We start from the raw sequence: 13693 nt of genomic DNA, 5'->3' as shown, positions 1-13693 counted from the left end.
TTTTATCTCTTGTAAACAACCTTGGATTGTCCCTTCAGAAACTAGGGCAATAACAACCCACTTTGACACAATGCAGTAGGCACTTGGACAGTAAGCAAGATAAGTAGTGCTTAGCTATTTCCAAGGTGGATTTGAAACAGCAACAGAGTTGTTGTTTTGTAAACTCCTACTCAAGCATATAAGTACTGATTGTGTACAAGCAGTTTACTTTTGAGCAGCACTGAAGAAGCTACTGCTTGAGTCTTGACAGGAGCCACTGAAGGGTTATGTCAAGCTTTTCACTTATCTTATATACCGGTAAACTAGCAATTTCGTTGAACGACTTTGGTATTGACTGTGTCCAACAAAAAGGCAAGCGTACATTGTATTCTTGGATAAATTCTTGGATGTTTGTTTGGGTAAATATAGTGGATATTTTATTGTCTCCTGGAATTTCATTACAAATGTAAAACCTTGAAACGTAAATTCTCCCTACCTAACACACAGGGACGTTTTACCATCCCTTGTATTTGTGATTCACATTTTAGTTTCGTCATTGCAAAAACTTAAAAAATATGAACAATCATATCAAAAAATATTATGGGTCACGAAAATTCATACATTTAGATATGGTATATGCAAAATCAACTTTAACAAAAAATATTATTGACAACTAAGAGACCGCTGTTTGAAGCGAAAGAAGACACACTGGTCAAGTAACAAAAATGGCGCTTTGCAAAACGAACAGTCTCGTTTGACAAGTTATATGTGAAATTTAGAGTTATAATGAAACATTTTTGGGAGAATAACAAATCGCAAGAAGCGATATTAACTCCATAAATGACCATCTGTCATTATTCTGCCTTGTCAAAAAGTGGAACTAACATTAAAAGGGCGTCACCAGTTTGTGTATGGGCTAGACACTTACAATAAAGGGAGACATTTTGAGGGGACTTAACTCTGGTATGACAATAGTGACACAAAAGTGTTATGTTCACTCCAGTGAAATATCAAGTGTTATGTTCCCTGCATTGAAAATATCACTCTTTTCAACTTCAGAAAACTCAGTCTTTCACCCTGAAGTATATATTAAAGAATCAAATCTGTGTGTTGTACTAGTGTCATATGCAGAAAGGGAATTTCATTAGGACATATTTGGGCCACATGTCGCTTCAGGTCTTTTTCAATCGGAGCCCAAAGCCAGAATCAGATAATAAAACATATTTAGTTTTAGTGTAATGTTTTGGTCTGACTGCTCCATCTTAGATACATTAGACTAAAATATACAACAAAAATCATACATACTTGAAGTAACTACTGGGTATTCATTTTTAACATAATGTTTAATGAAGTGTATTGTGTGCACTTAAAACAATGAAACCCCAGAGGCGACTTACAGGATCGGTTGGTCAGGCTAGCTGACTTGGTTGATGCATGTCATTGTATACATTGTTGCTCATGATGTCAAGCACAGGATTGTCTTGCCCAGACTTGTTTATTTGTAGACTGCCGCCATATATCTTGAAATTAACCAACCAATCCAAAGATGCCAACAAAATAAGATAAAATTGACCTACACATTTTCATATATATTTCATATGACCCAAGTTAATTAGTTGGCAATAATTTGTGAACTATAATATACAAGAAATGTTGTTTTATGTATTTTCAGATATATTTTGGATGTGCCCTGCAGCGCTTTTACCTGGCATTTAACCTGATGAACCTGTGTTGTGTGACAGGCATGTCTTATATCTTTAAAAAGTCCATTCTCGACCAGCTTAATGGACTCAGCTGGTTTGGAAAATATTTGGCAGAGGATTTTTTCCTAACAAAAGCCATCCATGAAAAGTAAGTAGTGACATTTGGTTTGTGGTGCTTCACTGTCTGAGGACATTTGCTCATTTGCTTTTATAATTCTTTGCACAGTTATTCATAATGTCACATATATTTTATCAGCTTCAAATGGAAATATTTGAAATTTAGACTTAGAAACTATAAACTGATCAGTATGGGTGTAGTGTATAATTCTACCATGAATTTAGGAAGTAGTTCAGAATTTTGAAATAATTCTGATTGGTCAATCAGAGATATCATGTTATCATTATTTGGTATCATGAAGCAGTACAGATTAAGTTCTACCGGCGGCACATGCATGAAAACTTACTGATCATCAGTTGCAGTTATTAGTCCCAATGCAGGATAAGTATTCAAATATTCAAAAATATTTAGAATTTACTAATTCATAAGAACAACAGAGCTTAAACTACATGTGAATGTAATGGCTATAATAAGATCCAAGATTGTTTAGGCTTCACTATTTGCAAAAATACTTGAGGTTTTTTTTGTGAGGGGGTTCTTTGCATGACTAACTACCGTATAGATATTTGTACCAAAATAAGGCTGAAGTGATTTCTTCATAAGTCAGGTGAGCTACAGCCTTGTGGCTCCATTTTGTTTTCATGTATCTCTATTGTATAACAATGAATAACCATGTGAAATGTGAAAAGACAGTTTTCCTAAATCTTAATTTTTTTAGTATTGTTTTATTGAACAATATTGATTGGTACATTAACAGTGTATCAAAAATAGCAGAAAACTACACTTCTATACAATGGCCTTATTGAGGAATTGATGCATCTTGGAGATACAAGGGTGTGTCAGGTTCCACCTATTTCAGAATCAGATAACAGATACATGTCTAATAAAGGGTGAGTGAGTGAGTTTTGGTTTTACGCTGCTTTTAGCAATATTCCAGCAATATTCCAGCAATATCCCAGGGGGGGACACCAGAAATGAGCTTCACACATTGTACCCATGTCGGGAATTGAACCCGGGTCTTCGGCGTGACGAGCGAACACTTTAACCACTAGGCTACCCAACTGCCCCTCTAATAAAGGAAATGTACATGGATTATATACATTTGTAAGATTTCCTGAAGGAGAGGTTCACTGTAAAACTGTGTTAAAACAACATACCAACATATTTATTGTCATGCATGCATAATAAAAGTAATGTGTATTTTTTTTCAGAGGCTACAAATTGGTGTTATCATCATTTCCTGCTCAACAGAATGTTGGGGGGACTTCCTACTGTGGGCTTGTTGATCGATTAATTCGGTGAGTTTCACCACTGTTGTTATTAAATCTGGCTTTGTTTGGTGAGCTTTTGTACATTTCTGGATAGTAAATGGACGCTGTACTGTTGTTAGGATAAAAAATCACATATGGAGCTGTTAGTAATAGGAAATGCACTTGAGGTTACAGGAGAATTGTGTTAAACAGTACACGTAGAGAATATCATGGGGTACCTGAGCTAGAACTGTTGCTGAGAGCAAAATCATATGGTATGGATCATTGGTCACAATATCAATCAGTGGACTGTCTGGTCCACACTTGATTATATACAGGTCGCCATCATATAGCTGGTATATTGCCGAGTGAAACAAACATAGAACATAAAATGGGGACTAGGTTTGGACAAATTGGCAGTTCTAGCAAGCTTTTTTAAGTCCCTCAAGTACAGCCAAAAGGCACAGTTCATGAAAAAAGAGCTTAATTGTCAGTTAGCTCCCTTATGTGTATGCGCATTCATATACTTCCGTCGTCAACACCCACAGCCCCAAGACGGTGATGTGGTCAGTTGTTTCAAATGTGAAAGGCAAAGCTGAAGTGTGGAAACACTTCAGTCTAAAACAAACGGATGGCAAAATTGATGAACCAAATATTGCAGTCTTTTGTGAGTGTGCTCTGAATTTAAGATTTAAAGTTATGCATCGCAAAATATTGTGATACGCTGTAAATATCCAATACCCAGCCCTCGTGTTTTGAACCTTTGTTAGCAGCAAACAAGTATACAGATATTATTGTTACTTCAGATGGTTGAGACTGCGGATCAACATGTTGACTGTTGTAAGCCTTGTGGAACCTTTTGCTGATGTATTCCCTCTGGGTGTGTACGGTGCATGGTGCCAGTATCACTTCTTTGGTTTTAACCCATACTACTTCTTTGCTGCTCATGTTGTTGGCATGCTAGTGATGGACTACCTGCTTCTTAACAATGCTCAGGTAAGCACCGATATGTGATATGTTTTCCTTCAACCACTTGTCTGGTACAGGGTGCACTGGTGGCCCAATCATCTAAGGCGCCGCAATTCGCTGTGCAGAGTTGCATCCCTTGGGAAAGACAGAAACCTATGATTGTGGATTCAAATTCCAGTTTGCCCGTTTATGTTTCTAGGTTTGTCAGAACCATACCCGTGCTCGTGGATTTCAACAAAGTGGTAAACATCTAAGACCTGCATCACTTGGTGCTTTCCTCCCACATTAGGCCGACATGCTGTGATATAACTGGAATACTGTTAAAAGCGGCGTTAAACACAACTCACTCACTCTTGTCTGGTACACATTTGGAAAGGACAGTAATTATTTCTGTGAACATCTGTAATTAGCATTGTTAAAATTTATCGGGGACATGAGTGACCCAGTGGTCTAAGGTACTGCAATTCTCTGTGCAGACTTCTGTCCCTTGGGCTGGCCAGAAACTATGATTGTGGGTTCCAATCTCGGTTCACCCTGATTGTTTCTAGGTATGTCACCACAATACCCGTGTTCATGGGTTTCACTAACATGGCAAACGTCGGAGACCTGCATCACTTTCCTCCTACAATAAGCTGACATGCCATGATGTAACTGGAATATTGTTCAAAGCGGCATAAAACCTGACTCACTCCATTTTATCACATTAATCTGTGATTGGAATGTTTCCAACCAAGGTATTATTCAAGACAAATGCCATTGATGGTCTAAAGTGTCACAGCTTGTTGTGTTGAATGACGTCTCTCAACCAGGCTGCTGGGAATCACTGGTCATAGGTTCCAATCCATGAATCACCCTGAATTACTATACTTGGCTGTCAAGACAATACAAAAGCAGGTGGTTTTTCGTTTCTATCTGCTTCACTTAAGACTTCCATGCATACCTTGATATGTCTGAAGTACCATTCAAAGTTTCATTAAGCCACTCACTCTCAAAGTCTTGTACTGTCGGTCCATTGTCATAATATGAATCTGTGCAAAACACTTTTAAGACTACAAGCCCAATCATGGCTCTTCACATTATTTTCTGTAGATTTTAGTGTTATTATAGTGGACTATTAGCTGAGCTTATCGGACCAACAGAATTGTTTTGCACTTGTGACAAAAGTTGCCATTATGTTACATGTATTTTCACTTTTATTCACAGGTTGGCCCAACAGCCTTCACAAAGTTGCAGTACGTCGTCGGTTGGTTTGTTAGGGAATTTACGTCTACATTCATATTTTTTGCTGCCATCGTGAAACCACACACCATCAAGTGGGGAAGACGCACATACTGGGTCAAATGTGGAGGCCACACTGAAATCTCTGATGACAGATCAACAGCAATAGTCTTGTAACATCAACTTTGCCTTTAAGCATGTCCATAATGGGTCAAAGTGGCAGCATTTATATCATTAGGTGATACCATGGATTGGGACAAGTATTTCATTGACTTGTATCTAGTTGAGCTTGTGTATGATGCGAGCCTTGCTAATCAATAAGGCGAGAAAACTCAAAATCCAAAGAATGCAAGCAGTGAAGCACAACCGTGATATTTGTTGACTGGGGAAGTTCCAGGCATTGTTACAAAAATATGTGAAACATATCAATTGGTGACCTTGTGGTTAAACATGGCTAAAAGGACAGGTGTTTCTGTACTTGATGTTTTTCACTTGTCACCACCCCATCGTACCCAGTACAAGAGCTTCTTATATGTCAAGGATATGAAGAAGTATGTCAGTGTACTTCCCGTAATGTCTCTCATGGATGTGCAGGCACCATCATTCTGAAGATGACTGATCGGCATGTTGCATCTGCAATGTTTCTTGAAGGCTCCTAACCTACAAAGTCAACAAACAGTACATGCCTTCTGTATGTTTTTCTGAACGACATCAGATTGAAGGCAACAGATACAAATGACCTGTATCTTGGAGGCTCCCAGATCAATGTTTGTTGAAGGTTCTGGTCTCCAGATTAAAGTCATCAGGCTCAGTTTGTGTCATTTGGAGCTGTTGTTGAAGGCTCTGAACAGCTCAGTGAAGTCAACAGACATCGTTATGGTATAGTCAAAACAGTATTTTTGTAGAAAGTGTTGAAACAGCTACCATTCACCGCTGTTAACAGTTACTGTTTATGAAGTCTCGTTTCTGTACATTTATTGTATGCTGTCAATAAGGGAAATTATTGACTAAGGGAGTATATTAGAAGAATGTAAGTAGTGTTAAGACAAAGGTTAGTGAAGGCAAGAGGTTGATGAGAAACTGAAATATTTTGTGATTGGAAAATAAGGTGAGGGGAATGATTGAGGATTACAATAAAAATAATAAATGGGAATTAAGATGTTGATCCTGATATTGAAGGGTTTGCTTTTAAGCTCTAGAAAGGATGTGAACATGATGAAAGGAGTTAGATGAGTGATATGTGATGGTCAGAAGAACGCTTACAAATCAGCCTTGTCAGTCAGGTATGTGTCAATAATAAAAACTGTAAATGTTGATCCTGGCTGCGATGTGGGAGAGCAAGGTGAAAGACAAAAGTGGTATTTACATACCTGTAATAGGTCAAATATAGTTCAGGCATAATGCCTGATAATTTCAAAATTGTAAAAGTTTGCTGAAGAGTTGCCCCTTTACGATATTAGATGCAATTGTATCTGTAATAAATACATAGGTGTTGTATCCCAAATTGATGTTCGGTGACTGTTTTTATATTTTTAGTTGAAGTTTATTTGAAAATGCATGTTTATCTTTGTGGTAGTTTTTATATTTTACCTAAAAATGGTCTTGACATCAATTAGATGTTGAAAATGGACATTCTTTCAATTGGAGCATCATTTTTATCATATTTGTGTTTAACTAGCTGTTAAATTAGTCTTGTCAGAAAAAAATGGATTTCATTGGGAAAGGTTTTATTCTGAACTTAAGAGGATACTAAACTGGAAGTAACTTATTATTGATAGAATGTGATTAACTTTGACTGAATTAAGAAATGAGATAGTACTCATTATATACTACTGAGTGTTTGATTGGGATAATCAGTTACGTCAGATATATTTGAATATACATATATCATGAGAATCAGTTTTGTATAATGGTCTTACAAACATCCCTCACTAAAGTGGAGTAATATTTAACAAATGACAGGATTAAATGACTGATCAACTTCTTTATTACGATTGTAGCGTAATTTCTGTGTATGTTCTAATACTGTTACCAAGCAATGGATGTACTGAGCTAGTCAGTGAGCAAATATGTGCAGGTAGTATGTATGTGACATGTTTAATCAGTTGTACAACCACATGGTCACTACAGTTGCAATAAAGAAGTTGATTTGTCCAAACTATCTTCTAAATGCTACACAAAGATCCTTCTATTGTTTTAGAGGATGTATTGTTTGCCTGGTTGGGTCCTATGATCTTAGTGCTATGACTGTCATCAATCTGTTGAAGAATATGAGTTCAGATTGCCTTAGCACTAACATCTTTTTGTTGAAAGGGGACCTGGTTAAAAGTTCTATCCATACAACGCTTTATCCCCTACAGATACTCATATTACGGCAGGTATCCAACAGGATATTCTACAGTTATCCAACGACAGCACCATTGACTGGGGAGTATTTACTCTCACCATGGCTCCAACTGACCTTATACATTCAGCTCTGTATCCAGGGGTCAGATGTTGATTCATGGCTTTTGTAGGTATAACTTACACACCACAACAAATCTGCCTCACTTGTAAAGTGAACTCATCAGAAACAAATGGATCCGTTGATGAATATTGTAAATACCAAAATGAATTAAAGGTTCCCTTATGTACAGAGTTGACTGTATTCATCACATACTCTTTCAATCAGAAGCAAAGGGGAGATAACTCTCCCAGGCCCATCAGGCATGTTCATTCTGGAAATGCATGCAGTGTATAAGACAACCCCTAGTCCCCTTGAAAACCCCTTAATTCTAGGTACAAAAAACTTGGCTTTTACACAGCAATATATGGTATGTCTTTGTTATGATGGTCCCACAGGATGAAACAAAAATCATCTCGACCTTTTATTCACCCCATATGCCTTTTTAAGGGTGTGCATGTATTGCATCCAGTATATATATTTTATAAGTGAAACTGTCAAATTCCTGGGAATTCTGTATGTTGGCTCAAGGGACCTTCACATTCATCCTGGTGAAATATTTACTTTTCTGAGCTATTTGTCAGCCAAAATGAATTCATCATCAAATTGCTACAGCCAAATGTCAGACAATGTTAATTGTGTAAAGAAATCCAGTATCAAACAATTATGATGTCACGCTATTGTTGATGCAGTTGATTCTAAGTCAGGTATTCACAGGCCATTCTGAATGTGCATTTTGTGTAAGTAAAACTGATGCAACTGTTGGTAATTGTTTTTATAAAGAAACATATATCTATCATAACATGGATTAAGTCAGAGAAGTCACTAGAATGGTGATTCCAGAAGTAGATCTTCTGAAACAGATCCTTGTGACTTTGCCATTCCATAATGTTGAGATTTTTTTTTAATATCATGATTGGATTTGAAATACCAGTCTAACAGTGGATCAACAGTGATGGGCAGGGTTTTTTTCAGAATTGTCATTCCATTTTAGTGTTCTCATATTATAAAGTTTATGCTCTGTTGCTTTCACTGTTATTGAAATGAAATATATATGATTATATAAGAGGGCATCTGGTGCACAGTATGCGTGAAAAGTCTGTCAAAGACAATACTTCATCAATTCTTCTTTTCTCTGTTGCATTTCCTGTGTATCAAACTGCATTGAATTGATTAGCTGGCTGCATATTAGGGCTGGGACGAGTCCAAATTTACTACCCGGGTACCCATCACCCTATTACCCGACCCTACCTGGGTACCCGTTGTAGATATTTAGAGATAGGTACAAACTGTCCGATTTGGAAAAAGTTTGACCATAGCCCTGGCAAAATGTATTTAGATGCACATGTTAAACGATCTGGTCATGCATACACTGAAGTTTACTGCATGAAGTTTTATCTTTATTCAAACATATAAAAGTCACAAGGAATGGGTGCATTTTCAGAAAGAAATGGGAACATTAGTGACTTGTAGTGTAACCAAAGAGTGTTAGATAATTTTTGTTATTAAACAATATATCTCGTGACTGACCGGGTAGTCCTTTGGGTAACCAGGTCCTACTCAGGACCGACCCGACCCGACCCGAGCACCCGACCCGACCCAAGTACCCGAGTTACCCGTCCCAGCCCTACTGCACTACTAATGATTAATATGTAGACACATTATATAAGATCATTACACATTCAAGACATCTAATTGCAACACCATCATATCCCAATTGCGTGGGTCGATGCTCATAATTTCAATCTCTGGATTATCCGGTCCAGACTCGACTATTTATAGACCGCCATCATATAGCTGTAATATTGCTGAGTGTGGTGTTACACAGCAAACAAACAAACAAAAATTTGCAACAAAATAGTGATAAGGGGGAATTGTATAACAGTTGGCAAGATAGCTTCGAAGTGTAAAGGACTTGACAGATTTACCATCGCACCGTGTACCTTGTACATGTAAATGAAAGTGTTTAACCAATCTGTATTTTGAATGGCTGTATAGGATCATTTAATCTGAAGAAGGCATCCTGCGCCGACACTTGAAATCAGATTGAGGTGCTTGGAACAGTCCTTAGTAATATGTATATTGTTGGGGATATCATGGTATCATGTTGTATCAAGATGTGTTCTCAGGGACTGTGTGATTCCACAGCATTGCATGCTGAATGTATTGTAAACCCTGAAACAAACACTGCCTAGTACGCTAATTTGTTTCTTTTCTTTGTCCAGACCAATGTATCTTCTTCTTTTATGCCATATGGATTCCTTTGGTCAATATGTCGGAAGCCAAATTAGACAACAACAATTTTATTTTTTTTAATTTCCTTTTTAAAAACATCACCCTGATTATGTTTCTAGGTTTGTCAGCAGGATACCTGTGCTCATGGTTTTCACCAAACTAGCACTTAGAGCTTTCCACCCACATTAAACAGACATGCAATGATATGACTGGAATACTGTTCATGTCGGCATAAAACCCAACTCACTCACTCACTTTAAAAAAAAATAATAATGTTTTCTCAAAACAAACAAAAATATGTAAGGAACATATTTTCAATCAAACAGTTTAGTTTTGTTTTTAATTTGGCCATATTTAGGTAAAATTCATACTGGATACATAAAAAAAACAGAAATCAATGGGTCTGGTTTTGTTTTGAAAACTCTATATGGAATGTATGTCAGAATAATAGGTCTACCAGAGAATGTTAGTTTTTATAGTAGCAAGCAGTAGGGGAACCTATATTGAGCAGCTGCATCGAGGTATGGAACATTCTATTAAAGTTTTTTAAGGCAGTCAAAGACTTGAAATGGTGCTAGTACAGGCTAGCATGGTGCAACAATAGCTACTTGACCTGATACAAATCACATGTAATTCTACTACTACTTTTCATGTGAATCATGTGAAGGATCAGTTTACCCATTACCCCAAGAGAGGCGTGCCTGGTCCAGACTTAATTGTTTACTGAGAGTGATGTAGTTTCAGTGATGTAACGTGACTATTGCTGACTGCGGTGTTGAACAATATTCATTCTCTTCGGGAAGAGATTTTGATTTCAAATAAAGAAAAAAATAATTAATATAATTCTTATATACATATTTTATGTATTTGTCAAACTGTGTTTTAATGAAATATATGTTGTTGTGTATTCTTGATTCCCTTCTTAGTATATGTTTAATACTTGCTTATATGTGCAGATTCTGTTACATCTTGCTTTTGTAAAATGCTGAAAATCTTTTCAATCTTATTCTTTGGATTCTGTTTGTTCTGTTGTATGCATTTGGATGTTGGTCTTGAATTTTGACCACAGTTGGACTAGAAGAGCATCTGTGAAGCAATAATGCCATGTGGTATTTGTAATGTTGATCTGGCAATTTGTTGTTATAAGCATAATAAAAGTCGGCATTAATTGGCCAAACTATTGGACATTAAGTAATATGGAGGTACGAAACAGGGAAAGAATAGAAGGGTTTTTCATATGGATATGTGCAGTATTTATGATTATGAAATAAGATTGAGAATTGCTACAGGAAAGATGATGGTTTCATGGCTGAACTGTCATTTTTGTGTCATGGCTTCAAGAATAGCAATATTGCATAATACCGACCACAAGTAAACCATAACTTGTCTTAGGAGGTTCTTTCATCTTTATATTTGATAGTGCATTGTTGAGTTTCATTTTGGTAACATGGATTGTATTCAAGATGAACTAACATTTTTGCTGATATATTCTGAACAAATTATATCATTGTTTAAGGCACTACAATTCACTGTGACGAGTTGCATCCCTTAGGCATACCAGGAACCTATGATCATTTTTTTACACCCAATTATGTATTAAGGCATGGAAACAAGAATGACTATTCTGAGCTCATTCAATGGGAAATTGGAAATGATGGTGAACATTATGTATCTTCTTACAGATGTGCCTATTGAAGTTTTGTGTTATACTGTTGAATAGCAAGGTATGCATGGCCAGTTTGCATTTATCTTGTGGACGTTTCAGCTCATACTCTTGCATGGTATGCACTGAAACTTGTGACCAGATATATATTTTCTTACATTCCAATGTTTTTACATCACCTTTCCAATATATGTGTTTTGTATGTTATTTATGATTTGTTATATCTGCAACCTTCGAAGTTACTGTGGTATATATATATACATTGTATCTCAAGTGTCGTTATTTTTCTTAGATATATAAGATATCATCCATCAGTACCTCCATCCATTCTCCATGCCTTCTCTGTATACATGTAGTTGTATGCGTGTCCTGTTGATTGTGCTGTCTATCTTGGATCTGTGGAAAAATCAGCTGTGAACTCAGCATTATAAAAGCATAAAGGCAGTGTCTCCACAGTCTTCAGGTGTCACAGATGTCCATCTGCTAGCAAAGGTTTACATTTGTGGACTTTCATTGATTCAGTACTATTTGTATGCTATTGATCATTAAATATTTCACTTTCACTTACTACAATTATATGTTGTCATTTAGTATTTAATCCTGTTATATGAAACAGACCCTAGTCCATGTACATCTTTAGGTTTATCATTTGCATAATTTAACCATTGCCTCCGATCAGGCACAATGAGGGTGTCTTTGTAAATCATGTACAAGAAAGGCAAGGTCAGTGATTGAATTTTTTTCAAAAATATTTGTAAATAATATGTGGTTTTTAAAGAATTTGTACACAAGAAGATTGTGTATTTTGAATAACGAGAGTGATGCAAGTCTATGTAATATTGTGATATGGAGTCACATGCTGTATAAGAGAGCTAAGTGCAGGATGGTTTGTCCCAGGCTGCAATCGTTGTTGGCTGTACGATAATGCTTGTACATGTATCATGTAGTTGTTGATATTTTGATTTACCATCCATCACTTGTGTCTGCCCAAAATGATGAAAGATTCATCATGATGAATATCAGGGTACACCAGCAGGGGATGACAAGTCAAAGTTACAATTGGCCTTCTTTCTTTTTTTTTTGATAGTTTATAAAGAAAAGTTGCCAAAAATGCAATGTAGGTGATTGAGAAAAAAATGAATAATTTACTATTTCCAGATTAGTACTGCTTCTAATAGATGAAAAACAAACTCATAGGTCACACTATTACTGAAGTACGATTTCAAAACAATACTGAAAGATAATTTGTTTTTGTTTTTTTATGGTTAGTCATTTTATTTTTTCAGTTGATTAATTTTTTCGGTTGGTCTCATAAACGAACTGAAAAGAAAGATATATATATATAGGGCCATACTGTGAAAAAGTTAAAATTAAGTACAAAATAAGAATAATGAAGCTGTCAGTTCATGGCTCTTGTCACTCTGTGCTCAAATCTTGTGACAACATAACTTAACTCACTGTTTCATAGCTCACCCTCATATATGGTTCTGGTTAATAAAGGATGCCTCATTTCACAAAATAAGTCTATCAGTGTATCACTTGGATGGATGTTATGTACTAGTGACATAGTCGGCATGAGTATTTGTCACACCATGGATGTGATTCTAGGATCATATTCAAATTCTGTGTCCACATTAGTGCCTCTAAAACGTACCATTTCCTTACAATGTACAAGCATAAAGGAATGATTCCTTCATTCATGCGAGATGCATATATATATGTATGTCTGTTACAGATTGTTGATCCTGGAAAAAATGATTTATTGCTGAGGCAATGGTTGTATTGTTGTTAGGTTAGACTCCGTTTCACCTACCACTTATCATCTGTAATGATATGCATCAGTTTGGTAATAAAATGTTTGCATTTTGTTGATAGGAAAATTTAGGTTGTCTGTTTGATGTTACAATTGTGGTTTAACACCGCATTTAGCAATATTCCAGGCAGTCTGTAAATGATCAAATCAGACAATCCAGTAATTGACATCATGATCATGCAATTGGGATAACCAAGTCAGCATGCCTGACCCCCAAGTCCCTTCTATACGACAAGCATGGGTTCCTGAAGAACCAATCTAGCCCGTATCTTCACTGCATATTGGATACTGGAAACGAGGCT

The 13693-nt window shown here is 36.5% G+C and overlaps 1 protein-coding gene across 10 annotated transcripts in view; it reads left to right on the top strand.

Annotated features, from left to right (window-relative positions):
* The window catches only part of LOC139454529 (ceramide glucosyltransferase-like), a 67636-nt gene extending 54215 nt beyond the window's left edge, over positions 1-13421 (top strand). For all 10 annotated transcript variants that reach the window (XM_071236418.1, XM_071236435.1, XM_071236712.1 and 7 more), the window contains 4 exons: positions 1652-1830; positions 3012-3098; positions 3857-4046; positions 5223-13421. In XM_071236418.1, the coding sequence (XP_071092519.1) occupies positions 1652-1830; positions 3012-3098; positions 3857-4046; positions 5223-5414 (648 nt within the window). In that variant the 3' untranslated portion in view covers positions 5415-13421. The remainder of the gene's footprint in view (positions 1-1651; positions 1831-3011; positions 3099-3856; positions 4047-5222) is intronic.
* Positions 13422-13693: the final 272 nt, after the last annotated feature.

The sequence above is a fragment of the Haliotis cracherodii genome, unplaced genomic scaffold, assembly GCF_022045235.1.
Source record: "Haliotis cracherodii isolate W230 unplaced genomic scaffold, xgHalCrac1.p SCAF_1, whole genome shotgun sequence".
Lineage (NCBI taxonomy): Eukaryota > Metazoa > Mollusca > Gastropoda > Lepetellida > Haliotidae > Haliotis > Haliotis cracherodii.
This window is presented reverse-complemented; position numbering and strand designations above follow the sequence as displayed.